Source organism: Tamandua tetradactyla, chromosome 18, assembly GCF_023851605.1.
Source record: "Tamandua tetradactyla isolate mTamTet1 chromosome 18, mTamTet1.pri, whole genome shotgun sequence".
NCBI lineage: Eukaryota > Metazoa > Chordata > Mammalia > Pilosa > Myrmecophagidae > Tamandua > Tamandua tetradactyla.
In genome coordinates this window covers 2966752-2994637 of record NC_135344.1, presented here as the reverse complement: position 1 = coordinate 2994637, position 27886 = coordinate 2966752, and the positions used below count along the sequence as shown (strand labels likewise).

Here is a 27886-nt window from a genome sequence, read left to right as displayed (position 1 = left end):
CAAAAGAAAATGCTGGTGTTTCCCACTGCCAGGAGACCCGCAGGCTACTGACCCCTGTTGAGTTGGACAGGTGCTGGCAGGGGCAGTGGGGTTGAACATGTGCGACCCCCCTTCCCTGCGCCAAGTGGCGGTGAGGGGTCAACTCTGCAGCGCCAGCGTCTGCAGAGGACCCCCATCACAGGCTCTGCCATGCTGTGCTTCAGCCCGTGGGACCCCCCCAGGCTGGGCAAGGCCCCCACGGGGGGACTGGGGTCTCTTGGCAGGAGCACAGGTTGACCTGGGATGTCAGTGCCCCGATGCGGTGTGGGCGGAGAGCCTCAGGCAGTGGCCAGGGGGTGCTGTGACCTGCCCTGGAGGGGGAGGGGGAGGCCAGGGGGCTGTGACCTGCCCGGGACGGGGAGGCCAGGGGGCTGTGACCTGCCTGGAGGTAGGAGGGCTGGTGCCTGCAGAGGCCACAGCAGGAGAGGCCACGGGGCCTCTTGTCATGCCGTGTGCTGGGCCAGGTTACCCTCCTGGGGGATTGTGGCCAGGGAAGGGTTAAGTCCTCTGATGACCAGCGCCCCTCCTCTCTGGGCCCCGTCCCTGGTCCCTGTCACCTCCAGCCAGCTCAGGCCAGCGGCTCCCCAGTCAGCCCCCACAGTTCTGGGAGGACCCCACCTGGACTCGGGAAGGTCTCCAGCCCATGGGGAATCCCCTCCTGCAGCTCCAGGCACCCCGAGAGGCCCCCGGAGTCTTTGGGGCCCAGGTCTGTGTGGTACCAGGTGGGGGTGGGGTCTGCAGGGCGGTTGAGCCTGGTCACCTGCCCGCTGCCCCGTGCAGGCCCTGATTTCACCCCGGTTGTACCTGCAGCGGAACTCATTCCTTCTTTGTTTGTTGTGGTGCAGTTTTATTGAGATCTTCACACACCATGCGGCCCACCCACAGCGTGCACTCAGCAGCTCACAGTCTCTTCCTGTGACTGTGCATTCATCACTCCAAAACTGAGAGAGCAAACCTGAAGCGCCCTGAGTCCCTCCCCACCTCCACCCCAGCAGTGGCGCCTCGCTGATTACTGTAGATGGAGAAACATTATGGTGTCGGCTGTGCGCCACAGCTGCAGCGTTTCCCCCGAGTTCCACCCCTTGTCGTGTTTCTGTGCGTTTGTTCTACGTGGAGGAGCTTTTCACACTTGTTCCTCTCAGTCCCCCAGGACTCCCGAACCCCAAACTGAACCCCCCTTTCCTCCTTCAGACCCCGGGGCCCCAGCCCCCACCCCAGCCCCAGCGTCAGCAGCATGCGTGCCCACCACTGTCCTTTCCTGCTCCTCGGGTGGGCCGAGTCCCACGCAGGTGGGTGAGAGCCCACATGCGTGCGCCTGTCCTGGCACATGGGTTCCTTCCCCCTTTGGTGACTGTGGATACCTCTGTAGATGCTGGTGTGTGCGTAGCTGTGTGGACGTGTGGACATGTGTTTTTGTCTCTCCTGGGTGGATGGCTGGGAGTGAAATTGCTGGGTCCCACACAGCTCTGTTAACTCTCTGAGGTGTAGCCAGACTGTTGTCCTGTCTGCTGGACACGTCCTTTGTCATTATGGAGCCTGGGGCTCGGGGGGGCAGAGCTGGCCGGGAGAGCAGCCTGTCTGTTTGTCCAGAAAGGAAGATAAGAAGGCAGCTGAGAAGCCAAGGCTCGGGAGTGCTCACAGAGGTGCCACTTGGCACTCCTGCCCCGGGCACTCACGGCCAGTCATGTGGCCTCTCTGTGTGTCCGTGTCCTCAGGGCTGCATCCCTCACTCTCCAGGCTGTGGCAGGCCCCTGCCGCCATCCTCAGGGAGCAGTGGCCTGTTTGCATGCCCAGCATCTGCCTTCCTGGCAGTGGGCGAGCGTGGCAAGGCGAGGTAAGGGCCTGCCTGTTCCCTGCAACTTCCTGCGAGCCCAGCACACAGTGGGCCAGGCACACAGTGGGTACTGGCTCCATGTTGCCAAATAGAGCCAAGAGGAAGGAGCTATACAGCCATTGGCTGCCCGCCTCCCAGGTGATGGGTGGGGGAGCAGAGGGGTCTGGTGGAGCAGGGGGCAGCGAGGCCTGGGGAAGACGGGGGGGGGGTGTTCAGGGTAGACGTGTGCAGGGCCCTGACCTGTGTGCTATCCATGGGCCCTGATCTGTGTGCTGTCCATGGGCCCTGACTGGTGTGCTGTCCATGGGTCCTGACCGGTGTGCTGTCCCTGGGCCATGATCTGTGTGCTGTCCACGGGGCCCTGACCTGTGTGCTGTCCCTGGGCCCTGACCTGTGTGCTGTCCCTGGGCCCTGACTTGTGTGCTGTCCACGGGGCCCTGACCTGTGTGCTGTTCCTGGGCCCTGACCTGTGTGCTGTCCACGGGGCCCTGACCTGTGTGCTGTTCCTGGGCCCTGACCGGTGTGCTATCTACGGGGCCCTGATCTGTGTGCTGTCCACGGGGCCCTGGTCTGTGTGCTGTCCATGGGCCCTGACCAGTGTGCTGTCCATGGGCCCTGACCGGTGTGCTGTCCACAGGGCCCTGGTCTGTGTGCTGTCCATGGGCCCTGGTCTGTGTGCTGTCCACAGGGCCCTGGTCTGTGTGCTGTCCATGGGCCCTGGTCTGTGTGCTGTCCACAGGGCCCTGACCGGTGTGCTGTCCATGGGCCCTGACCGGTGTGCTGTCCACAGGGCCCTGGTCTGTGTGCTGTCCACGGGGCCCTGGTCTGTGTGCTGTCCACGGGGCCCTGGTCTGTGTGCTATCCATGGGCCCTGACCGGTGTGCTGTCCATGGGCCCTGACCGGTGTGCTGTCCACGGGGCCCTGGTCTGTGTGCTGTCCATGGGCCCTGACCGGTGTGCTGTTCCTGGGCCCTGACCGGTGTGCTGTCCGTGGGCCCTGACTGGTGTGCTGTCCACGGGGCCCTGACCTGTGTGCTGTCCACGGGGCCCTGGTCTGTGTGCTGTTCCTGGGCCCTGACCGGTGTGCTATCTACGGGGCCCTGATCTGTGTGCTGTCCACGGGGCCCTGGTCTGTGTGCTGTCCATGGGCCCTGACCAGTGTGCTGTCCATGGGCCCTGACCGGTGTGCTGTTCCTGGGCCCTGACCGGTGTGCTGTCCGTGGGCCCTGACTGGTGTGCTGTCCACGGGGCCCTGGTCTGTGTGCTGTCCATGGGCCCTGACCGGTGTGCTGTCCATGGGCCCTGACCGGTGTGCTGTCCACGGGGCCCTGGTCTGTGTGCTGTCCATGGGCCCTGACCGGTGTGCTGTCCATGGGCCCTGACCGGTGTGCTGTCCACGGGGCCCTGGTCTGTGTGCTGTTCCTGGGCCCTGACCGGTGTGCTGTCCGTGGGCCCTGACTGGTGTGCTGTCCACGGGGCCCTGGTCTGTGTGCTGTCCATGGGCCCTGACCGGTGTGCTGTCCATGGGCCCTGACCGGTGTGCTGTTCCTGGGCCCTGACCGGTGTGCTGTCCGTGGGCCCTGACTGGTGTGCTGTCCACGGGGCCCTGACCTGTGTGCTGTCCACGGGGCCCTGGTCTGTGTGCTGTTCCTGGGCCCTGACCGGTGTGCTATCTACGGGGCCCTGATCTGTGTGCTGTCCACGGGGCCCTGGTCTGTGTGCTGTCCATGGGCCCTGACCAGTGTGCTGTCCATGGGCCCTGACCGGTGTGCTGTTCCTGGGCCCTGACCGGTGTGCTGTCCGTGGGCCCTGACTGGTGTGCTGTCCACGGGGCCCTGATCTGTGTGCTGTCCATGGGCCCTGACCGGTGTGCTGTCCGTGGGCCCTGACCGGTGTGCTGTCCACGGGGCCCTGATCTGTGTGCTGTCCATGGGCCCTGACCGGTGTGCTGTCCATGGGCCCTGACCGGTGTGCTGTCCGTGGGCCCTGACCGGTGTGCTGTCCACGGGGCCCTGATCTGTGTGCTGTCCATGGGCCCTGACCGGTGTGCTATCTACGGGGCCCTGACCTGTGTGCTGTCCATGGGCCCTGACCGGTGTGCTGTCCCTGGGCCCTGACTGGTGTGCTGTCCACGGGGCCCTGGTCTGTGTGCTGTCCACGGGGCCCTGGTCTGTGTGCTGTCCATGGGCCCTGACTGGTGTGCTGTCCATGGGCCCTGACTGGTGTGCTGTTCCTGGGCCCTGACCCGTGTGCTGTCCATGGGCCCTGACCGGTGTGCTCTCCGTGGGCCCTGACCGGTGTGCTGTCCATGGGCCCTGACCGGTGTGCTCTCCGTGGGCCCTGACCGGTGTGCTGTCCATGGGCCCTGACCAGTGTGCTCTCCGTGGGCCCTGACTGGTGTGCTGTCCACGGGGCCCTGATCTGTGTGCTGTTCCTGGGCCCTGACCGGTGTGCTGTCCATGGGCCCTGACCGGTGTGCTCTCCGTGGGCCCTGCTGGCAGCTCTGGTCAGGATGCATCTGGGGCCCAGGCCGCGCCGTTGCCATGCAGGCCTTGCACGGGAAGAAGCCCATCCCGCAGGCATGGTGCTGGGAGCTGCTGCCCCTCGCTGGGTGCGCAGCCTTGTGCACGGTGGGTGTCTGCCCAGGGGCCGCTCCGCACCCTGGGTGCCGCCGGCCACACCTGCTCCTCACGCCGCGCAGGGCTGGGCCTCCCGCCTTCAGGCTGGGTGTGGGGAGTCTTTTCCGTGACTCGCCGTGCAGGGAATTCCCTAATGATTTGGAATATTTTTGTTCCTGACCTCGTGCTGTTTCCTGGGGAGACATTCAGGGAGCGCCCAGTTAGCATGCAGCACAAATGCCCGTTCAGGCTCAGCCGTTCCCATCCCGGGCAGCACCAGCTCAGCCCCGGTGGTGGGGGGCAGCGGGTGGTCAGCAGTGGCCATCTGGGTGGCTCTGGGATGTGCCCGAGCCCTTGGCTCTTTGATGCAACCGCAGGGACGTTTGTGCCCGGAGACGTGCGCTTGCCTATGAGAGACGAGGTCTCGCTTCTGAGCCACGGCCTCTGAGAGGAGGGTGCCCGCCCCTGCGGTGGGGGTACATCCCGCGGGCCGGGCCTGCACCCCCCACCCCTCGCCCGCTGCAGGCAGGCCCGGGCCTGGAGGCACCTGGGGGCTGAGGGCATGCTGCGGGGCGGGAGGTGGACGGGCGGTGTCCCCAGGCTGGGCACGCGTGGACGATGCAGCCCGTCACCACGCTGTGCAGGTGCCTGGAGATGGGACAGGCTCCACAGCCGCAGGGCGCCCCAGGGGTGTGGAGTGAAGCGCTCCTCCCTGTAGACCCGTCCGCCCTGCCGCTTAACCTCGGTGACAGGCCAGGCCTGCGCGCGGGTTGGGGGCGCTGCTTTGGCTCCCACGTGAGGCTGGTGTGCGGGGGCTCTCCACGCGGGCAGACGAACTCTGAGGTGGCCTCGGTGCCCAGCGCCCACACGCTCCCCTGGTTTCGCGGCTGACATGTCGCCAGCTCTGGGGCCGGCGCCTGCCCTGCCAGCAGCAAGGACAGTTTCCTTGTGAACCTCAAGCCGTGTCCACCGCAGCATAGAAGCCCTGAGGCGGGAAGGGGCGCAGGTGGCTTCCCAGAGGGGGCCCAGGAGACGGCCCCATTAGCCCGGGCCAGGGGGGTTGGCCCCCGGGAACGTCAGGAGGGCTGGGGGGCTGGGGGTGGCGCTCCCGGACCCCAGAGCACCGTGGCCTGGCGCCCGCAGGCAGAGCAAGAACAGGGCTGAGCCACTCACTGGCGGAGGCTGGATGCACCCTGGGCTCGCCCTCAAGGCCCCCGCCGCCTGCGTGGCCATGCGGCCCAGAACCCCACCCCGCCTGGCGGCCGCTGGGACACAAAAGGCTCTGCACATGTGTTTATGGCTCCCGGCAGGCATTGGTTTTCTCTGCCAAGAGCAGAGCTGGTGCAGAGGCCAAGTCTGCCCACCTGTGCATTTTCGCTCAGGAGTTGAGTTCGCCCAGGGCAGGGGACGCTGGGCAGGGGAGAGGCCCCTGCGTCATCAGCGTCTGTCCCGCGACTGGGCCCCAAGTCGTGGGTGTGTGGAGGCGCTTCTGAGCGCGCACAGGCCACAGCATGGAGCAGCTGCTGGGAGGACAGTGCAGGAAGTATCTCGTTTCACACAAACCTTCCCAGAGCCTTTATTTAGAACACGCAAATGCTGCTGGGGTGAGGTGAAAAATACCTGTGGTTTGCATGTGTGTGTCCTGCTGTGGCGGGAAGGAGCTCCAAGCAGCGTGCTCAGCACACGGGGCCCTCTCGAGCGCAGCGGCCCGGCCCCGTGCCCAAGGCCCTCCTGTGTCCAGGAAACCCCACGTGCTCGTTTCCCGAGACCTGCGAGGTGCCGGCCTTCCTGCTGTCCGTCTGGTAGGCAGAGCAGGGGAGCCAGGGCCCTGCCGGGTGCTCTGTCCTCGAGGACCCGAGGCTTCCCTTACAGTCTGCCCTTAAAGAGGCACTGAGGTGGAGAGGACGTGGGGCAGGGTGCCCGGGGGTGGGCGGCGGCTCCTTCCTGCAGGACAGCTGCGGCCAGGGCTCGCTTCCTTGGGCTGGCCGGCTAGCATCACCCCCTCGCTGGACGCCCTGGCCTCAGCACCCAGGGAGACGCTGCCCTGCACAAGCCCGAGGGCAGGGTTTGCTGCTCGTAACGGGAGGACTCCTTGTTCTCCGAAGCGCCAGAGGGCTGGCCAGCCACACGCACCAACAGCCTCCTGTTCCCCTTTCTTCTAGATGGTCACCATGTCTGGGAAATGGAGGCGAAAACGGACAGAGACCTGTGCAAGCCAGTAAGTGTCTGCTGGGCCTGCTGGGAGGCGCTCGGTACGGCCTGGGGCTCTGGAGCCTGAGTCACAGATGCCTGGGCAGGGCCGCGGTTTCGGCTGCAGTCAGTCACTAACAACACTGACAGCAGCACCCGCGGCCAAAGTGCGAATAGCGCACTCCTGGAACCAGCATCCGGGAGCTGTGGGAAGCAGGGCCCAGGCCTCTCCCCTCCTGGGCGCCGTGTGCCACACAGGCCTCTGCTGGACACCTCCACCTGCTCGGCCACGAGAGCCGCCGTGCCTTCCTCTTGCATCGTCGTCACAGACTTGACTCCAGAGACCCTGGCAGGAGCAGGGTCCCCGCGCCCCCCGCTGTCCTGGGCTTTCCCTGTCGGGGCAAGGCCCCGACGTGCCATTCAGGGCAGGGTTCCGCTGGCTCCCTGTGGCACCTTCTCCCCTCACCCGGTGGCGTGTATGCCATCGCTCAGTGGGTGCCTGCTTTGCACGCGGCCCGGCGGCCCGGTCAGGTCTGGCTCGATGGCCCTGGTCTGCCTGTCCAGCTCAGCGGAGAGCAGCGCGTCCTCAGTAGGCCCCCGACTCTGTGCCGTGTCTCAGCTTCCTTTCGGCCCTACTTGTGCTCCTGGGCCCCGCCTCACCTCTCAGATCTTTCCAGGGACGCTCGCTCACAGCCCAAGGAACAATGACTGTTGCTTTTCTTGGTGGGTTTTGGAAAGGTCTGTTTTCCCTGCTCGGTCCCAGAAAGGCAGTGGGAATCTTAGCTCCCTAAACTCACCCTGGCCAGCGGGCAGGTCCCGACAGTGTCCAAGGTTCTCCTGAGCTCTCTGGCTCTCCCCTGAGCACTGGGGGGCTTGACGGTCTGCCCCTGGGCCTGTGGGGCGCGGCGAGCTCTTCCTCACTCACCCAGTCTCTGTGAGCGCACAGGCACCTGATTTGGAAGCAGAGTCCAGGCCCTCGCTGTTTCCTTGACATTCCCTCCGGCCATCAGATGCCCTCCTCCCTGTGGCTCCAGGCAGGGCCTCAGAGCCCCACGGAGGCCAGCTTCCTGCCCGTTGGCAACAGGACCAGTCCCTGCTTCTCTCTGCAGTCAGGCGTGCTGTCCCCAAGGAGCGTCTGTGCCCTGACTGAGTCTCCTTTTGCAGGCACTGACCCATTTACCAGAAGCCTTTGTGAGCGATTGTCCCCGGCCCCCCTCCTTGGGAACCCCATTTCAGGCTGGCAGGGACCAGGGGTTCTCTCTGCCCATCTGAGGGGAATCGGGGGTTCCTGGGAACAGGCGTCCTAGTCCCAAAGGCCCACAGACGTGCTGGTAAAGCCTAGTGGTCAGAACAGGTGGCCGCGTGTTTCCCTGAGCCCCGTGTGCCTTGGCCCGCTCCTGCCCTACAGCCCCCCCACAGCCCCCAGCCCCGCAGCGGGTTTCCCTTCCCTCCTCTCGCGCATGGGGTAGGTGCTGTCAGAACCCTGCTCTTTCCTGGAGTGATAGAGCTTTTCCTGTACCTCACTCCCTCCTCTGCTTTCTTTGTCCTCCTTTCCTGTGGGCGCTGCCCCTGCAGGGCCCCTGGATGGTGGGCTTGTGGGTTAGTGGAGCCGCTACCCCACAGCTTGTGCTCACGCAGACAGGCCGTCCTGCTCCTAGAGTTACAGACCTGGTCCCCTGCCACGGCCGCGCCTCACTTCCAGCTTCGCTTCCATGCCGCTTTTCCCTACTCTGCTTCCCCGCCTTCCGGTCTGCCTCCCGAGGCCTCTGGGCACTGGCCTGCCCTGTGTCAGGGAACCCCAGAGCCCCCCTGAGGAACGGGGCTTCCTTCTCCAGCCCCGGGACGGCACGGCTCGGGGCTCTTCCAGCACCGCGCAGGGCCAGCCCTACCCACCTGCCGCCACGCAGATTCTCCCCTCCCTCCCTCCCTCCCTCTTCGCTTCCCTCGTCATGTCTCATCCTGCGTTCAGCCCCTGGCACGTCGAGCGCAGGCGCAGTGTCCTCACCCCACGCTGCCCTGCGACCACAACCTGGTTTTTGCTGTGCTCAAAGGAGCTGGACGTGGTGACGGCATGACTGGTTTTCACTTAAAGATACTGGGAAGGGCAGCCTCGGCCCTTGAGCTCACTGCGCCACCCCTTCTTGGCTGGTCACCTCGGCCCCCAGCTCTGCTCAGCGTGCACAGTCCCCATCCTGCTGTTCGGTTTGTGTGAATTTGTAGTTGGTGCCTTACACGTTTTGGCTGTTTTTGTAGTATCTCTCCCCAGAGACCTGGTCAGGCAGGCCTGTGAGAGTGATGGGAGGTGGGGAGCACGGGCGGCCTCAGGTGAAATGAGGGGAGACCCCTCCCCCACCTGCGCACAGGTCTCTACCTCTTCCTGTGTCTCCACTGTCAGTTACCTGAACAGGTACTTGATGGAAACAGGTCAGCAAAGAATGCCAGTTTTGTTTTTCAGTTCTTCAGAGGTTACTGGTCCTTTAGTTTTAGGGTAGATAAACATGTTTTAGGTCCTGTGGAGACCTGGCACTGCCCAGGTGATGATCGTGTGGCCTCAGCCCCCATAGTTCGACTGTCAGAAGTTGGTTTCAGGGTCTGTCTGAGCTGAGCTGCCCCCGCGGTGAAGGGGGCTCCTGGCAGCACCCTGGGCTCCCCTCTGCCCCTCACACCAGCCCCCTGGGGTCTGCCTGGCCCTCTCTCCCCTTCTGTGAGCTGTCCCATGTTGCACACCTGTGTGAAAAGCCCACCTCCACATGCGGACATCACATCAGGCAGCCACAGTTTGGGATCCCTGCCTGGCCGCGTCTCCTAAATTGCAGGGTCCTCTAGGGCCAGCTGCCCACGGAAGGGACCGTGGGCCGCGCAGCCGGCACCCAGGAGGGACGCCGGGGCTCAGGTGTCTGGTGCCCGCCTCGCCTCCCCTGCCCGTCTTCCTTCTCTCCGCAGAGCTCCTTGGTGGTGGAGGTCCCGCCGTTCCACAGCCAGAGGATAGCCAGCCCCGTGCAGGTCAGCTTCTACGTCTGCAACGGAAAGAGGAAGCGCAGCCAGTGCCAGCCCTTCACCTACCTGCCTGCCAATGGTAACCATGCTCTCCTATCCTTGGGCACTGCCAGTGAAAACCTGGGGTGCTTTTTCTAAGCACACAGAAGAAGATAGCCTTGCCGTAAAGTGAAACAGTGCGATTGTACATTCAAACTGTGGCAAGACCGTATCAAATTCCTCAAAAACAGAACAAAGCAGGCAAAGCCTTGGATGCGTTTTCTGTTATTACTGGGGAGGGGGCTACATATTGGGAAAATTACTGATCATTTTGCTTGTTGTGCACAAGAACGTAGCAGCCAGGGGGACGTTCGCTCTTCTGTGTGCAGCATCCAAAGCAGCATGACCAGTGTGGGTTAAATTCTACAGATGTTGAAGTTGGAAAAGCAAATGGGTATAATTATTTTGCCGGTACCTTTAGAAATAAACTCGTGCTGCTGAGCCTGACGTGGTCATTAACGCACTGTGCTGGGGTCTGTGCCCGCGCTGCCGGCCCCCTCACCTTTGTTCCTCGGGCGCTGTCTGCCACCGCTGGGCTCGGCAGCCCCTTGCTCTTGCCACTGGAAGCCCGTCCCAGAACCCACTTGTGCTCCCTGCTGTGGCTCGTAGTGCCCTTGAGGAATCGCTTACCTTGGTAGGTTTGGAGGGTGTTTTCCAAAAGAAAGTGCCACGGAGCTCCCTTTGCTTCTTCCTCCCTAAACGAGGGAGGACGGTGCCCACAGCGGGTGGCCACAGGGCCCAGGGCGGGGCTCGGGCGCGCCCAGCCTGTCGCCGCTGTGAGCACCCCCACGCCAGCAGCCTCTCGGCCCGTGTCTTTGTTCTGAAAGCATAGGTGACTCCTGTTCAGTAACACAAGCAAGGGAAAGCGCGCAGCAAGAAGGAAGTGCAACACCAGGCTCGCGGTCTTGGTAAAATCAAGATTCCTTTGAAGGCTTCCATTTCCTCTAAGTGTAAAAGCACACACGACGCGCCAGGCGTGGCGCGAGCCCTGGAGCAGCCATGCTGGTTAAGGAGCTGGCTGACTGTTTCACCAGGCAGACACCAGCAGTGCCTTTTCAGACGAGAATCATGAGGTCTTGCGGTGGAAGTCTGTGTCTAGGGAGTGGCCATGGAGCAGACCCACTGGCCGTGCGCCCAGGTGGCCGAGCTGGGGGCCTGCCCTGCACCCCTGTAGCTTTCGGATTCATGGGACCGCACGGCTGGGCCTCACACGTCCATCCCTGGACTGAGACACAATCCGTCTTCTGAAAGAAAATATCTAGTCATTTGTTTTGGAAAAGGTAATGATTGTGTTCTAATTAAACTTCAAGCATGGTTGACCAAAAATGGAATGTTTTAAAGGAAACTTAGACCTTATGAAGAAACATTGCTTTTTAAAGCAGTTTAGAAAGTAGCACTGACCTTGGTTTTTTTCCTCATTTACTTGGTATTTTATGATTCCCGCTGCAAATTATGTAATGCAGGTGGCGGTGACAGGGGCGGCGGTGACGGGGGCCCTGGCATGGGAGAGCCGTGACATGGGGGGGCCGTGCCATGGGGGAGCCATGACGTGGGGGGGCGCCGTGGCATTGGGGAGCCATGACGCGGGGGGGGCCATGGCATGGGGGGGCCGTGCCGGCGTGGGCGGGGAGGCCCCAGGGTTTGTGGCAGAGCTCGGAGGTCTGACAGGTGATCCCCCTGCCACCCCTGTGCCACCCTTTCCTCTCCCTCTGCAGCCAGCCCATTGTAGCTCCCAGACTCCTTGAAATTGCCCCTGCCCCCCACGCCCCGCTCTGCACTCACCCACACGGCCCTCCCCAGGCCGCTTCCCCCAGCCGCCCTGCGGCCCCAAAGCTGCTTTGCTGGCCCCAGCCCCTCTCCCCAGCCGCATTTCCTTCATTCTCTCCTCCCCGCGCCACCCGTGCCCAAGGTCCTTCTGCTGTAGCCCTCCAGGACCCTACGACCTGGCTCTGCTGTGGCGTAGGGTACCTCTGCCGCCTCCACCTCCCTGCCCTGACCCTCCCGTACATGCAGGCCCACCTGCCTGGCCCACCTGCCCGGCCTACCACGCTCCCGAGGTCAGGCCCTGGGACAGCTTCAGGTGAACGAACAGATGACACGCGTCCTGGGTCTCTGGTTCAGGGCCTCATAGCCCTGTGCGTCCTGGGCTGAGGGCCCTGCGAGGGGTACCCCTTGACCCGGGGCTGAGACCCCACACCCAAGACCACAGCACCCACTGGGCGTTCGAACGACCCGACAGGCAGGCGCCACTTAATTATGGAAACATTCACCTGCCTTCAGTGAGCTGGGATTTACTTGTCTTCCTTTTTAACCGTAGTTGTGAGGTTGCTGGTGTTTTCCCTCTAAGTTTCTGTTGCTTTGTTAATGAGTTTCATGTTCATTCACTGTCAGAAACTCTTCTGTGGACGATCAAAGCAGAGCCTAACTTGCTCATTTTTGTTGTGCAAATTCTTCACGTGGTCATAGAAAGTGCCATTAAAGCATACAAGATAATCAAACTGAATCCATGTAAACCCTCTCTGAAACTTGCTTTCATGTATAATATGTAAACTGTCCTTTTAGATTTTCCTTCAAAACCAGGTGTGACTAAAGATGACACAACTGCCTTCCTGTCCTGCATCAGACACTTTCCCAGGGCTCGAGGCCTGAGAGCCCAGCTGTGAGGGGGACCCCCTCCCCAGAACCTCTGACCCTGCCTCTGCGAAAGCCCCGGCGGGCCTTGGAGGGGGCGAGGGTGCAGGTGCGGCTGGGGAAGGGCTGGCCCACGCCTCTGTCACAAGCCCTCCCCACTTCTCGTTTCAGCCTAAAATTATCTTCTGATGACTTGGCAGCAGAGAAGCCCACTCAGCAGCTCCCCAGCTGCCTCCGCCCCCCACCCGCTGGAGTGGCTCAGCTCACTCGGCCGGAGTGCCGCCTCGGGCAGTGGGCAGGGGGCCTGGGCTCGGCTGGGGCCACCGTCTTTGGCAAACGGTGCCGCAGCAGGGCCTGCAGGGGGCTGGGTTAGTGTCGCCCGGCTGGAGGCCAGCCAGGTGATTAATTGGGGAAAGTTCCCGGAATGCGACCTCCCAAAAGGCGCGTGCATGGCCAGCGGCACTGCGTCCAGCCCCCTGTCCTGGAACCCTGGCACAGCGACCACATCGAAAGCATGGTGCCCGCGCCCGAGAAGCCGTAGAGCACTGCAATTCAGTTGGAAATGCCTGCTCGTTTTCTTGACAGCCGCTGTTTTTGTGTCGCAGGCCGGCATATACGAGAACCCGGCGCTGTGTGCCGGGACAGGCGCTGGGCCTTTGCCGGCGGTGGTGCAGGGACGTGGCTCGGCAGGCGAGTGGGAAGTGTCTGTGTGGAGGCTTGGGGGTGCTCTCTGGTCGGCCCCTGCGCCTGAGCTCACCGGGGAGACGCTCTCCTTGTGTCCGGTGCCTGGTCCGGAGCTGGGGCAGTGGGGGGAGGGGCTGCCTCAGAAAAAGGATACAAAGTTATGACCACAGAATTTCATGCCAAGTCAGCATTTATTAAAATGAAAAATTGTGGTAAATTATTGAAATTCTTGAGATTTGGGTTCTTTGATTTTATCTGAGTTCTTTTTAGTCAGTTTACCGAAATGATCACCTGGGCATGCTTCTGACTGCACCTGGGCTCTTCCTCCTCATCTGGAACTCCTGATAGCTCCCAGCACCTCCTGGCTCTCACCTGGGCAGGTGAGGGGCCTGGGCAGGTGGGAGGTCTGCTATACTTCATTAGCATGCCGTGGCCAGCCTCTGGGTGCTGGGTGCAGAGTGTGGGGGCCACCCTGACTCTGAGGCCCTGCCCCTGTCCCACCTGTCCGTGAGGTGGGCCTTGGATGTACAGGGACACATGCCGTGACCCCCGGCTACTCACCAGCCTGCACCAGAAGTCTGCAAGAAGGTGCCTGTGTCCAGCGGCTCGCTTGAGCAGCAGCGTCTTTACTAAAACCAGGCAAGAAAACGGCTGCCCCAGAGATGGCCACCAGCATGCAGGCCCCGGGCTGGGGTCCGGCTGAGGCTCTGGGGTGAAGACATTTGCAGGCTGGAGTCTTGAACCGTACCTGTCCCACACTGTCCTCCTTCCTGTGCGAGGGAAAGCAGCCCTGTGGCTCCTGATGGGCCCCATGGTGGCCCCAGGTTGGAAAGGCCCCTCAAGTGGCAGAGACTGGAACCAGCCTCCACTGTGCAGGAGCAGTGTGGGCGAGGGCCAGCGTGGGCACCTCCAAGGGCACAGGCCAAGCTGAGCCTGCGAGGCTCCGGAACAGCTGGAGAGCGGCCTCGGCCAGCGGGGCCCCCACCTCACCGGCCACTCAACCTGCCACGTGGCTGCAGGATGTGCTGCTGGGGTGAGGCTGAGTGGGTGCCCAGAGATCCCAGGGCAGGCAAGGGCCACTCCTGATGCCGGCTCCCGACAGCTGCCAGGAGCAGCTCAGCACCTGCACACATCCCAGGGGTCCCACTAGTGCTGCTGGGGGCGCTTGAGAGGGGATGTACGTGGCAGGCACCCAGCCCTGGCCACCCGGATCCCAGAGTACCACTCAGCTCCAGCAGCCCCTTCAGACACTCCTGGTTTGTCTTTTCCAGAGTCGCTGGGTTTATGTTACCCCAAACCCATCACAGGAAGCGTTGAATCCAAAGTACTTTTCTGTGTTAAAATTGCATGAATGGTTAATAGTAGCTTTGAATAATCATTGAGCTTCAGCTTTGGGGTTTTTAAAGTGTGATTCGGCATGATAGGAGCACTCCGTGATACCTCCTTTTTGGGGTCTCCCTCCCTAGGCCTCCTCATCTCCTGCCCCCAGGACAGTGGGGTACACTCTCCCACCTTCTCTGAGGGACCCCTGGTCCCCATGCCGCTGTCTCTTCCCAAGCCGCCAGGGGCCTCTGGGCTGCACGGTCTCCAGCCGGACCTTTGACTTAGCCAGTCCCTTCCCGACCCTTCCGTGTGCAGATGCAGCATCTTTCCTCTGGCTGTGAGTCTCGTCACCTTGGCTGGGGGACCTGCGCTTTCACCCAGCGCTGTGCCTGCAGCATGGGTGCACTCACAGCCACTGGACGGAGCGTGTCGCGAGGACAGCTGCCTGGCTCTCCTGTCAGTGGGCGCACAGCCGAGGGGAACTGCCACGCACCTGGCCTTAACTGCCTGGCTTCAGCCGGGGCCTTGGCCTGTGTGGGGACCAGACTGGCTTCAAGGGAAGCAGGGGACGCTGGTGGTCGGTGCCCGCAAGCTGTGCAGTGTGCCCGGGCCCGGCAGCCGGGGGCTCCACCTGGTCACTCCAGCCTTTACCAGATACTTCCGGTGGCCCCTAAAGTCCCTGGAGCCCGCAGACTTGCTCCTGGGACGCCGTGGGCAGTGGTGAGTGACAGCACGTGGGGGCAGGAGCAGTGGGCGCGCGGGGCTGCCAGCTTTCGGGCCACATCCCCGCTGAGGTCCCACGGCTCTGAGAAACGCCGTTGTCATCGCATCCCGGCTCTTGCCAGCGCTCGCTTTTCTAGCTTTTCTAGCATCGTTCATAGAACAGTGAACTCCTGTCTTAACTTCTGGCTTCCTGCATCTTAAGCCTGGCGTGCCGGAGGCACCGAGGATGGGCTGCCACGCCCCTAGGGAATTGGCTGCTGTTCTGGAAGGAGTTGTCCCCTCACCCCAGGACCCCCCTCAGGTCAGTGGGCAGTTTCCGCCTTTCCCAGGTCCAGGTTGTGCAGGGAAGGCCAGGTGCAGAGGCCATGAGTTGGCCAGGGCACGACGGAGAAAGATTTGGAAGTGGTTTCCCTGTGACTTGGGGTAGCTTTTGCTGTGGGCTCCCCTGTCCATGATGTGAGATCACGATCCTGTCCAGGCCACGGCATCCCCATGCACTCTGCCTCTGTGAACGCGGTCTCACAGGTCTCAGGTTCCTGCCCAGTCCCGCTGGCTGACCTGGCCGTTCAGAGGACCGTGAATGGGTCTCAGCTTCAGCGGTGGGAGTTTTCCCCAGGTGTTAGGGAAAGAGCTCCCGTCAAAGGGGGAATCCGACCTCTTCGCGTCTAGAGGTTAACCCACAGAGACGCACTCAGACGGCCTCAGCGCCCAGTATACTGCCTGCAGGAAGCCGTCTGGTAAAGCAGAGGGAAACAGTGAATTTGGCATCGATTTCTAGGGGAACGTGTTATGGGATTGCAGTTGGGGCCCACACCAGTGTGAGGCAACGGGAAGTCCCGTCCTCCCAGGCGTGGCGAGCTCCTGCCAAGGGGAGGCCCAAGGGAGCTGGTGTGCAGCTGGTCAGCGAGTGGGCAGCTGGGAGGCTGAGGGGGCCCGCTGATGGCCTCACGGCCAGGGAGGGACAGGAAGGCTACTCGTAAGCCATCCAGGGGCCACCTGCCACCCCAGCAGCAGGCTGTGTGTCAGCCCTGCGGCTGCAGCCTGAGAAGCCTGAGCACACGGCTGTGCAGAGCAAGGAAGGAGGGTCAGTTCACGTCGCGTAGCTGTGCCCAGCTCGTGGGGGCCAACCCGTCTGTGTGTCCCGGGGTCCCACAGGCCCTGGCCTCCGAGTCCTGCTCATTCGCCACACCGCTTTGCACCCTCTGACCCGAGCCACAGCATAGCCGCAGCTGCCTGAAAGGACAGCCCTGGGGGAACGAGCCCTATTTCCTGCTGGGGGCAGAGGGCGGTGTGGACACTATGGGGCCTGCTGACCCAGGACAGTGTGGGGGCTGCAGGGGCCTGCTGACCCAGGACAGTGTGGGCGCTGTGGGGCCTGCTGACTGAGAGTGGTGTGGGCGCTGCGGGGCCTGCTGACCGAGGGCGGTGTGGACACTACGGGGCCTGCTGACCGAGGGCAGTGTGGGCGCTGCGGGGCCTGCTGACCCAGGACGGTGTGGGCGCTGCGGGGCCTGCTGACCCAGGACAGTGTGGGCGCTGCGGGGCCTGCTGACCGAGGGCGGCATGGACACTGCGGGGCCTGCTGACCAAGGGCGGCATAGACGCTGCAGGGCCTGCTGACCGAGGACGATGTGGGGGCTGCGGGGCCTGCTGACCCAGGACGGTGTGGACGCTGCGGGGCCTGCTGACCCAGGACGATGTGGACGCTGCGGGGCCTGCTGACCGAGGGCGGCGTGGACACTGCGGGGCCTGCTGACCGAGGACGGCGTGGGTGCTGTGGGGCCTGCTCGCTGTGGGTTTCTGTGGCATTGCTGGTTTGTCCATAGCTGCCATCTGCCTGGGGTACTGGTCACATGCCCACCCAGCAGTGCCCTGGGAAGATGGCTCAGCAGAGCTGGCTCCCCTATCCCCCAGTCCCTCCTGTGGGCCATGCCCCGGGCTACCCCTGTGGAGAATGAGGCTCTCCCTGCTCGTCCCTGACTGGGTTCCCATCCTGAGTCTGTCTTGAGACGTGCTTAGAAGACCTCATCTCGTCATGCAGTCTCCTCCGTCTTCACTCTGCTGCCCGCGAGGGGTGCAACGCCCCTCCCAGGACCACCCCTCGGGGGTGGGCATGGGGGCCCTGAGAGGTCACGGCCGTTGCTGAGCTGCTCAGGCCTATGGGGGACACGCAGCGCTGGATCTCACACGCCAGGTCCCGAAGATCTGAGATCCCTGGAAACCTCGGAGGGTGGTCAGCGTGAACACTGGTCCAGCTCAGAGGTGCTGCATTGGAAAGCAGCGAGTGAGCTCACAAAGGGAGAGCAGAAGAGGTTCCAATTCCAAACTCCTGCATTGCGGCCTTTGCTGTGGCTTGGTTAGGAGTCACCAGCTCACACATCCCTTCCGGAAATGAGCTGCGGGCTCTGGAAATGGAGAGCAACTGGGTGGGCCCTGGAAGTCTGGCAGTCCGGTGCCTCCAGACGCCACCTTTCTCCTGCGGTGTTTAAAGAGCATCTTGCCCTGGAGCTCAAGTGGCAGCAGGTGTCGCATGTTTTCTGGGGGCTCGGCCAGAACAAACCCCCTTTGTCCAGCTCTGAAGGAGGCTCCTGGAAGTCGTCCAGGCTGAGCCACACATGCCGTGAGGACGTGCACCTGCACTGAGGACCGGAGACCCCACCGTGGACACACCTTCGGGAGTCCATTCGTCATGGCCGGAGCTCCATTTGCGGGTTCCCGTGGCATCCGGTGGCCAGACATCAGTGCAGCAGGAGAGAGGGTCTCTGAGCATGGCCCTGGCTGCCCGGGGGGTGGCCCTGGAAGGGCGGGGAGTGGGCTGTGGGTGGGCAATGCTGCTGTGGAGGCTGCACTGGTTCTGTGTCCACTGCTCTGTTAGTTAGTTGGTGTCCCTCGACTCCTGAGAGGGTGCCGCCTTCTCTGGCTTACAGGTAGGGAAACTGAGGCCCGCAGGGGTTGGGAATCAGCCCCCATGTCATCTGGCTAAGGGTGGTGGAAGCAAAAAGCTCAGTGTGAGACACATCTGGTTTCCTCTCCTCCAAGCCAGGGCTGGACTTGACCATGCTCCCCATCCGGGGGCAGCCGCAGCACCCACAGTGCAGGCGAGAGCCGCTGGGAGGGGCCGCAGATGGGTGCGTCACCTCCTTTTTATTTGTGAGACTTGGGGTTGTTGTGTTTTTTGTTAGTTCGTCTATTCATTTGTTGGACAGTAGGCCCTGGGTCACAGACATTTGTGAAACTGTCTCACAAGAGCGTGTTAAGTAGTTTGTATTTCGTTTTCGTTCATAGTGCCGCCATCTATTTCTGATAAACAGTTGTGTCACGAGGTGGTGACCCTTGGTGGGCCCGTCCCAGCACCTGTTTCCAGGTGTGAAGAGGCCCCCAGCGTGGCCCAGGTCAGGGGGGCACCCCTGCCTGCGTGTCATGGCCCTCGGCGGGCAGCCTGTGGCCTGGGGTGGGTCATCTCCTTGGTTTCCTTCCTGGGGCTCGGGCTGCTGGAGCTGCTCCCGCCTGAGGCTGTGTCCAGCCTGTAGCTGGCCTCCACAGAGCTCCCGTTGCTGTCGGTGCAGGCTGCCCTGCCCACCACCTGCTCATGGGGTGTCTTGGGGTGCAGTGTACGTTGAGAGTCCAGAGGTCTGCTCCTGCGCCATCCCCGGGGCCAGCTCTCGGCGCCTTGGCTGACGTGTCTCTGCAGCAGCCACTGGCGGTGGTTGTCCAGCACGGCGTGTCCCCGTGAGGAGGCTCCTGGACCCCTACCGGCTGTCCCCGTGCCTGCTCAGGCCGGCACTTCAGCTCACGCCCTCTTGACAGACGCAAGGCCCCAGGGCGGGGCAGGCAGGGTGCAAACAAAGACGCTGTGACGCGTCCGCCTGCCCTGCAGACACCAGCTTGTGCTCCCGTCACATACCGTGTGCGAGGCGCTCCCGCCCTTGGCCGCCTCTGGGGCAGAGGGCACAGTCCGGACACACCAGCCACCCCACCAGCAGGTCCGGCCCCACACTTGGTGTCAAGGCTTCGCCCAGGAGAGTCCAGAGGGGCCTCAGCTGACCCCAGGCGTGGCCTGGGTGAAGAGGTGGCTCAGGGCGCTCGCGTCACCTGTGCCGACACCCGCTCACCCTCGGAAACTTGCCTGGACTTGGCCTGGCAGTGCTGCCCCAGGGCTGGACAGAAACCCCAGGTCACGGTACTCTTGGGCCGCCCCCAGGAACCGCACGCCGGCGCTTGGTGTCAACGCTTAGCCCGCCACGGCCTTGAAGGAGGACGCAGTTGTGGGGTTTTAGGAGTGGGACCCTGTCCCGCTGCTGGTGTCTACACATACCCCAGCCCGGGACTGGCCCTGCCCTGCCCGCACCTGTTCTCTGTAATAAACTGGGGTTGCAGACTCCCGCCTGATGCCCTGCTGATTCTGTGGGTTTGTGGTCAGACTGAGCTACACTGTGTCCTGCTGAATTACTGGGGCCCTAGACAGGGTGATATACTGTTGCAGGCAGGAGAGACAGGGCTCAACCTAGGGTCCCACCTGGAATAAAACTTCCTTCAGCCAGTGGGTTCCCATCCCGTCCCCATGAGACAGGTGAGCTCCCATCCCGTCCCCCATGAGACAGGTGGGCTCCCATCCCATCCCCAAGACAGGTGGGCTCAGACCCAGTCCCCATGAAGCAGGTGGGCTCCCATCCCATCCCCGTGAGACAGGTGGGCTCAGATCCCGTCCCCGTGAGACAGGTGGGCTCAGATCCTGTCCCCGTGAGACAGGTGGGCTCCCATCCCATCCCCGTGAGACAGGTGGGCTCAGATCCCGTCCCCGTGAGACAGGTGGGCTCAGATCCCGTCCCCGTGAGACAGGTGGGCTCAGATCCCGTCCCCGTGAGACAGGTGGGCTCCCATCCCGTCCCCGTGAGACAGGTGGGCTCCCATCCCGTCCCCGTGAGACAGGTGGGCTCCCATCCCGTCCCCGTGAGACAGGTGGGCTCCCATCCCGTCCCCGTGAGACAGGTGGGCTCCCATCCCGTCCCCGTGAGACAGGTGGGCTCAGATCCTGTCTCCGTGAGACAGGTGGACTCAGGCCCCATTCCCGTGAGACAAGTGGGCTCCCATCCTGTCCCCGTGAGACAGGTGGGCTCCCATCTCGTCCCCGTGAGACAGGTGGGCTCCCATCTCGTCCCCGTGAGACAGGTGGGCGCCCATCCCATCCCGTGTCTTTCCCCAGTACTGTGAGACAGGTGGGACTGCCCTTTGAGGCTGCAGCCAGGTCCTGTGTTTTTACTTCCCTGCAGTGGAAAGTTAGTGGCGTCTTCCCCCACATGACCCTGCCTGCAGGGAGGGGCTGACAGTTCTCACCGCATGGAGGACAGTGGTGACCGCCACAGCCACGTGCTCCTGCCCCCTACCTCCCTGGGTGTGGGGAGCTGGGCCTCTGTCTCGAGAGGCCCATGTCTGCACCTCCCACCCCCCTGCAGCTCCCAGCCGGGGCCTGGCAGGCTCCTCCAGCCCTGCAGCTGAGTGGGGACCGCCCTTGCCGGCCCGCAGGCACCCTGCGCCCCTGGGAGCTTGGCTGCGCCCCAAGGACACCGTGCAGGCCCAGGGATGCCATGCTGCGGCCACCCTTGGGGAGCGCGGTCCCCACACTCAGACCTTCCTTTAGGCTGCGCCTACGGCTACAGATGAGGGGCTCCCCAGCCTGGGCAGGGCATGGGACCGGCAGGAAGGTGGCGAGCAAAGGAAGCACTTTTCCCCGTGGAGGGCCGCCCGCGAGGAACCAGCCGTGGGCAAACACGCTTGCATGGCACACGGCCGGTTGTGTGTGGACTTGTTGTCACAGACCCCAGGGGCGGGCCTGAAGCCCACAGCTCCCGACTCTGCCCCCCACATCGCCCCAGTCACTCCCCACGTCCGGTAAGCTGGGCCGGCTTGCGCAGGCTGGCGGGAAGCCCTTCATGGTCGAGGGGGCTGCAGCAGGTGGGCAGGGGAGCGAGGGTGCCCAGGTGCGGTGGGGCCTGCTCCCGACTGGTTGTGGCTTCCCACTCAGCTGTGGTCGGAGCGGAGGTTCCACAGACCCGCCCCCAACCACCTGGGCAGTTGGGCAGATGCAGCAGGACACCGTGTACACGTGCAGGGAGCACTGGGGGCTGCCTGTGGGCGTGCTGGCCCGGGGGCCGCTCCGGGGGTGGCATGGCAGCCCGCTGCCGCCTTATCTGGGAGGGAGCCAGGGTAGGTTACGGACGCCGGGCGTTTTGGCCGCATACCGCAGAGGGTCCCGTGGCCCCGTTTAGCACCTGGCCCCTGCTCCCCACCTGCCTCTTGGAGCCCCACAGCTGGCAGCACCTGCTGCGCCATGACCCGGTGGAGGTGGTTCCGCCCACCGGCCTCCCCTGGGCGGCAGTGCGGGGGCACCTGTGAGACCTGCACAGGGCAGACAGGGCACGGCCTCCTAAGGGGCTCAGGGGGTGCTCTGTGGGTGAGGACGCGTCCCCCCTCGGCCGGCCAGCTTCAGGGCTCAGCGGAATGGAGGGCATGCCCCAGGGGCTGGCTTCGTCGTCCGGCCATGTATAAGTATTTTTACAGATTGTGAGCTCTGAAAACCACTGCCTACCTGAGACTCCCACTTGTGCCATCCTGGCCCCGAGAGGAGACCCCACCTGTGCCTCTGCCCGGGCGCCTTCATCACCTGCCTGCCCCATGGAGCCCCACGGAGACTCACGGAGCCCCACAGAGCCCCACGGAGGCCCACAGAGCCCCACGGAGGCCCACGGAGCCCCACAGAGCCCCACGGAGCCCCACGGAGGCCCATGGAGCCCCACGGAGGCCCACAGAGCCCCACAGAGGCCCACAGAGCCCCACGGAGGCCCGTGGCCCACGTGATTTCCTGGGTTCTGACCTTCCAGCAGTCGCAGTTGCTGAACATAGAAGAGCTCGAGAAGGGCAAGACGAGATGGCTCTGGGTGGGGCGCTCCCAAGACCCCATCCCTGCTGCCTGGTGGGGCCCCTGCTGAACCAGGAGAGGCCGGATGCTGCCCTCAGCCGCAGCTGCCTTCAGAGGTTTGTCCTCCTGATGGAAAATGATGGAGAAGCACCAAGCCTGTGCCGTGCTTACCGTGTTCTCGGCTCCCCACAGCTCAGGCAGCAAGGCAGCAAGCTCGGTCCCTCCCCACGCATGCCACGCAGTCACACTGCAGAGACGAAACGTGTGGGGGTGGGCAGAGGCGGCATGGCAGTGCCAGGTGGCGCCACAGCAGGATTAGGGGGGCCTCTGAGCTAGACCTGGCTCGGAAACCCCAGTTTGGTGGAGGACTCGCCTCCCGTGGCTCTGGGTGGCAGCTTGAGGGCCAGGCGCTGGCCACCCCGAGCTGCAGGTGGGGCGTTGGCAGAGCACCCCAGGGTCGGACAGGGGGCCTCTGAGCCCAGCTTTGCAGCAAAGCTGGGGCCCCAACCAGACCCACTAGCTCCAAGGGTCCCAGCGGGCTCAGACTGTGGCATTGTGCCCCCACACCCCCCTCATTCAAGGCGGGCTCTGTGGTCCAGCCAGCGAAGCCAGTCCTAGCAACCAAAGACTCAGAGGGGGAAGCACAGAGTAGCCGGAGCCCGTGTTGTCTGCCAGTGCCTGTCCCTGACCCACTCTGCCCAGGCAACCCTGTAGAAGGCGCCAAGGGACAGGGGACCCGGGGTGCTGTCCACCAAGCAGAGGCGAGAAGGTGTCCCTTGGGGCTGACCCTTCCACAATGACAGACCCCATGGGCCTCAGCCGCTCCTCTGGAGCCTGGGCGGGTAGAGTGCTCACTGAAAAGAGGAAAGCACTTCTAGCAGGTGGGATGGTGACATGCACACAGGTAGCTGGCGCCAGGCCAGGTGTGCTCCCGGGAGCTGCCATGGTGGTCACGCTCGCCTTGTCCCCGTGCCTGTCTTCTCTCAGCCCCTCCCCATAACCCAGCCCCTGGTATACCACCTCCCTGCGCAGGCTGCTGCGGAGGGCACGTTAGACCTCTACCTCCATGAGTGAGCGTGACCTGTAGAAACCAGTGTGCCCCAATACAGAAATCCGCGTGGGACCCCCACAGCCTGGAAGTCCAAGTGGCCACCCAGGAGCTGTCCCCAGGCGGACTGCAGGAGGCAGGTGCGCCCTGAGCCCCAGGCTGCACCTGCAGCCCCTAGCAGCATGGTGGGCTGCCTGCGGCCGGGGCCCTGGCAGTGGCCATGGCTGCGTCCTGTGCAGCGTCTTTACTGGGACTCTTCCCCAGCCCTGCCTCGGCTGACGCGCGTGTCCAGGAGCATCCTGCCCATCCTGTTTTTGTTTTGTTTTGTCTTGTTTTTTTTACACATTATTTATTGTGAAATAGAACATATAAACAAAAAAGCAATGTTTCAAAGTGCTTTTATTTTTTTGGGTAAACTGATATGTTTTTCATGGTCATTTCTCAGAATATTTGTATGAATTCAGAAAAAGAAATAAGAAGAAAACAGAGAAAAACTCATGCATAACCCCTTACCCCTGCCTTTCATTGATCACTAGCATTTCAATCTACTAAATTCATTTTAACATTTGTTCCCCCTATTATTTGTTTTTAACCCGTATGTTTTACTCGTCTGTTGACATGGTAGATAAAAGGAGCATCAGACACAAGGTTTTCTCACAATCACAGAGTCACATTGCGAAAGCTATATCATTATACAATCATCATCAAGAAGCATGGCTACTGGAACACAGCTCTACATTTTCGGGCAGTTCCCTCCAGCCTCTCCATTACATCTTGAATAACAAGGTGATATCTACTTAATGTATAAGAATAATCTCCGGGATAACCTCTCGACTCTATTTGGAGTCTCTCAGCCACTGACACTTTATTTTGTCGCATTTCACTCTTTCCCCTTTTGGTCGAGAAGGTTTTCTCAATCCCTTGATGCTGAGTCTCAGCTCATTCTAGGATTTCTGTCCCACATTGCCAGGAAGGTCCACACCCCTGGGAGTTATGTCCCATGTAAACAGGGGGAGGGCGGTGAGTTTGCTTGTTGTGTTGGCTGGAGAGAGAGGCCACATCTGAGCAACAAAAGAGGTTCTCTTGGGGGTGACTCTCAGGCCTAATTTTAAGTACTGCCCCTCCTCTTTTAAAGAGTCGCTGGGGTGGCTGTGGCCATGGTGGACAGGGCATTTCCTGTCCCATGCATAGCACATGGTGAGATGCGTGTGGGTCACAGAGGTGTAGGAGAATTCATTATTGTGGCCAGCCATGCATGCTGTCACCAGGAGCTCACAGGTGACCCCACCATGTAGATGCCTCTTCTGAAAAGAGCTCCAGAGGCATGAAATGAACAAGAATGAGGAAGTGTGGAAAAAGAGCCTGTGGGTCATAGTGGACCTTGGACCTGGCCCCTCATGGATTTCCCTTTTCTTCCAGTGTTCCCTCCCAACCCAAGAGGCAGAGATCCCCACACAACAGGATGGCCTGTTGTGCCTGCTCTGACCCGTGGCCTGGGAGGGCTGTCTGTGGCCCTGGGGTGACTGAGCTGTACTTGACCCCCCTGGCTGGGCCAGGAGGCTGCATCCTCTCTTGGACCCCTCTCAGCCCTGTCATTTTATGGCATGCGTTGGATGAGAACAGATCCGGAGCTTCTGAATGCCTGTCCTGGAAGCCGCATGGCTCAGACCCTTCGGAGGGAAAATGAGAAAGAGGGGAAGGAGAATGGCGTTTTTACCTGTGTCAGAGTGTTTTCCTTTTTCAGTGAGTAAAAGCCTCTCCTACAGAAGATGGCCATTTGTCCTTTCAGCCACGTTTATCCTGACTTTGAAACCCCACCTTTTTGCACTCAAGTTGACCACTTGTGCAGACATTTATCAAACAGGCATTGAGAGCAGTGGAAACGCGGTAGTCTGTCCAAGTTAAAACTTCTGCTTTGATCACTACAAATCCACGGAGCGCTTGGGCCCAGAGCTTCTGCTGCAGTTTGCAAATGGATTTTTATAGCACATTAGTGCCGGAGGGGAGTCCAAAGAAAATAGTTCTCTTCAATATTAGAACCAGCTGTGGCTTTCCTGAGCTGATGACTCATTCCTTTTTTCTTTTAATGGGGTGGGAGAGCCAGGCAAAAAAGACAGACCAAGACTTAGTCAAGACGCTGTTTGTTTTGTAAAGGGTCTCCCGGCCACAGCCGCATGGCCAACGTGCCCCTGGCACTCATTTGGCTTTTGTTTCCCTTTGACAGTTCCCATGATAAAAACAGAGCCGACCGACGACTATGAGCCTGCCCCGGCCTGCAGCCCCATGAGCCAAGGACTCCGCGCCCTCTCTCCGCCGACCTTTGGCCCGCAGCTCATGGTGGCCCCTGGCCCGGCCGCCTGCCTCACGGCCAGCTTCACACCCTGCCAGCAGAGAAGCGCTGTGATGTCGCCTCCTCCCAACACCAGCCCCAAGCTGCACGACCTTTCCTCCGCCACCTTCAGCAAGTGTGTCGGTGGCCCAGGCCACAGTCCACTTGGGCTCCCGCCGCTGGCCGGAGGGGCCCCCGCTGTGCAGGAAGTGCCCGGCCAGCCGGCCCTCGCCGTGCTGCAGCCACAGGTGAGTCCGCGTCCGAGCAGGCGCTGTCCCCTTGGTTACTGGCACACTCTCTGTCCCGACAGTCCCTCTCCTCCACTCCTACCCGTGACCCAAGAGCCTGCCTGTCCGCAGCCCTGCAGCCCAGCCCACCCGTCCACAGTGGGCCACCTGCAGCCCCCGCTGCCGAAGGTGCAGAGAGAGGCGCCTCCAGCCGCCCGGCCTCCGTCACTGCCCGAGGTGCGCGAGGACGGTGCCCTCACCGTGGCCCCCACTGCTGTCACAGTCAAGCGGGAGCCACACGGCCTGGACCAGCTCTCCCTGGACGACGGTAAGTGCAGGCGGTGGAGGTGGTGCCTGTGTGCACGGAGTGAGGCGCCGTGGACGGGCCTGTGGGCCCTGCGCTTCACCACTGTCCAGGTGCCCTGCGGCTCCCACGGCCAGCAGTGGGCGGGGCTGCTCCAGCCAGTGCCTGGGCGCTGCCACGCGGCTGCCCCCACAACAGCCAAGCACGGGGCCCACATGTGTGGGCTGGGCTGCCAGGGTCCTGCCCAGCGGGCACCGAGGAAGCCCTGCTGGGAGTTGGCATCCTTGGGTACAGCGGCTGGCCTGAGAGCAGCTTTCAGAGCAGACTTTTCTGTCGATAATGGCTTGGGGAAAAGGAGTTGGTGCTTTGCTCAGGACAGCAGTGCAAGAATTCTTCACTGTGTGGCAGTCTCCTGGGCGATGAGGAGTGTGGTGGACTTCGAGAGTGACTTAAAGTAACCCGATCTCTACTCGGGAGGCCCCTAACCCTAAACCTAACCTGATGCCCTCCCGGTCCCTAGGAACGCGGGAGCACCCTAACCCTAACCCTAGCTCTGACCCTAACTTGACTCTGACCCTGATACTGACCCTAGCCCTGACCTTAACCCTAACTCTAACCCTAGTACTAACCTTGACCCTGACTCTAACCCTGACCCTAGCACTGACCCTGACCCTGACTGTAACCCTGACCCTAGCACTGACCCTGACCCTGACTCTAACCCTGATCCTAGCATTGACCCTGACCCTGACTCTAACCCTGACCCTAGCCCTATCCCTAACCCTGACCCTAGCCCTGACCCTCCGCGCCACAGGCAGCTGCCGCCTAGCACAACCCCGTGGAGAAGGCCCCGCTGGCCGGCCTGGGTGAATGTGCGCTGTGCCTCTGCGATGAGCGGGCATGGCAGATACTCTCCTTCCAAGGTGGGACTGTCGCGGCACATCACACACTGGGGCATGCGTGGCACACCCCCGGGGCCAGGTCCCCATCCTGGCTGCAGGCAGGGGCCTGGAGGTTCTCTCGGAAGGCACGTGCTTCTCCAGTTGTTTCTCCAAGAGTGGGAGGCAGCAACCCCAGTTCACCCACCCTTGCCCCCTACGCCCATTTCACTTGCTACCTGCTGAGGGACGGGGTGCCCTGACTGGGGCCGTGGCCCTGCTGGAAGCTGCTGACCCAGCAGAGGGGGCAGGCTCACATTTCCCATCAACAGAAGGCCCCCTCGGACACGTGGCTTCTTCCGTGGCCCTTGGGAAGCTCTAAGTTGTCCTGTCAGCACTGATGGCACGTCAGGGACCCCCGCCCCAGGGACGTGGCCCAAGGGGGGCACGTGGGGTGGGGGTGGTGGAGGCTGCCACGGAATCCGTGGGATGACCTGCCTTCCACGTCTCCCTCCTTTCTGTCACAGTTGCGTGCTTTACCGCACCGTGCGCAGCCGTTTTCTGAAAGTTGTTCCGGCCCTGCCGCGGTGCCCGTGGGGCAGTGTGGCTCATGCGTGGCCTGGGTACCTGTGTTCCTCACGTGGCTGCTCCCGCCGCGCACAGGCCGCTCTGGCCGGCCCCCAACACTGCCTCAGGCTTCACTTTCTGCTCAGAGACTCCCGGGGCTCTCGGCTGCAGTCAGAGGAAAGGGCCTTCAGGTCTGGCCAGCCCCTCGTCCCCACTGCACCCCCCCCCAGTAGGCACCCACCTTCCCCACTACATCCTCCTCCAGATGGCATGGGCTGTCCCCAGTGATGGCCCCCATGCATTTGGCCCAAAGCCCCTTGTGCAGTGCCCCACAGTCCACTGGAAGGGACCCCCCGTCTGCTGGGAGGGGTCCCAATTCCAGCCCTGCTTGCCGCTGTGGACAGGGAGCTCGGACCAGGTCCAGGCAGCCCCCCAGCCAGCCCCGATGCATGGGGGCTGCCACATCTCTCGTGCACTGCTGCCTGGGGAAGTCTGGGGGAGCACCGGAGTCTGGGGCCGGGATGCAGGCCATGTGCGGGGGT

General features: G+C 62.5%; 1 protein-coding gene across 3 annotated transcripts in view; it reads left to right on the top strand.

The window, feature by feature from the left end:
• The window catches only part of NFATC1 (nuclear factor of activated T cells 1), a 106276-nt gene that overhangs the window by 55095 nt on the left and 23295 nt on the right, over positions 1-27886 (top strand). For 2 of the 3 annotated variants that reach the window (XM_077135178.1, XM_077135179.1), the window contains exons 7-10: positions 6654-6709; positions 9625-9757; positions 25267-25619; positions 25731-25926. In XM_077135178.1, coding sequence (XP_076991293.1) covers positions 6654-6709; positions 9625-9757; positions 25267-25619; positions 25731-25926 — 738 coding nt within the window. The remainder of the gene's footprint in view (positions 1-6653; positions 6710-9624; positions 9758-25266; positions 25620-25730; positions 25927-27886) is intronic. The other variant, XM_077135180.1, reaches the window with a different exon arrangement.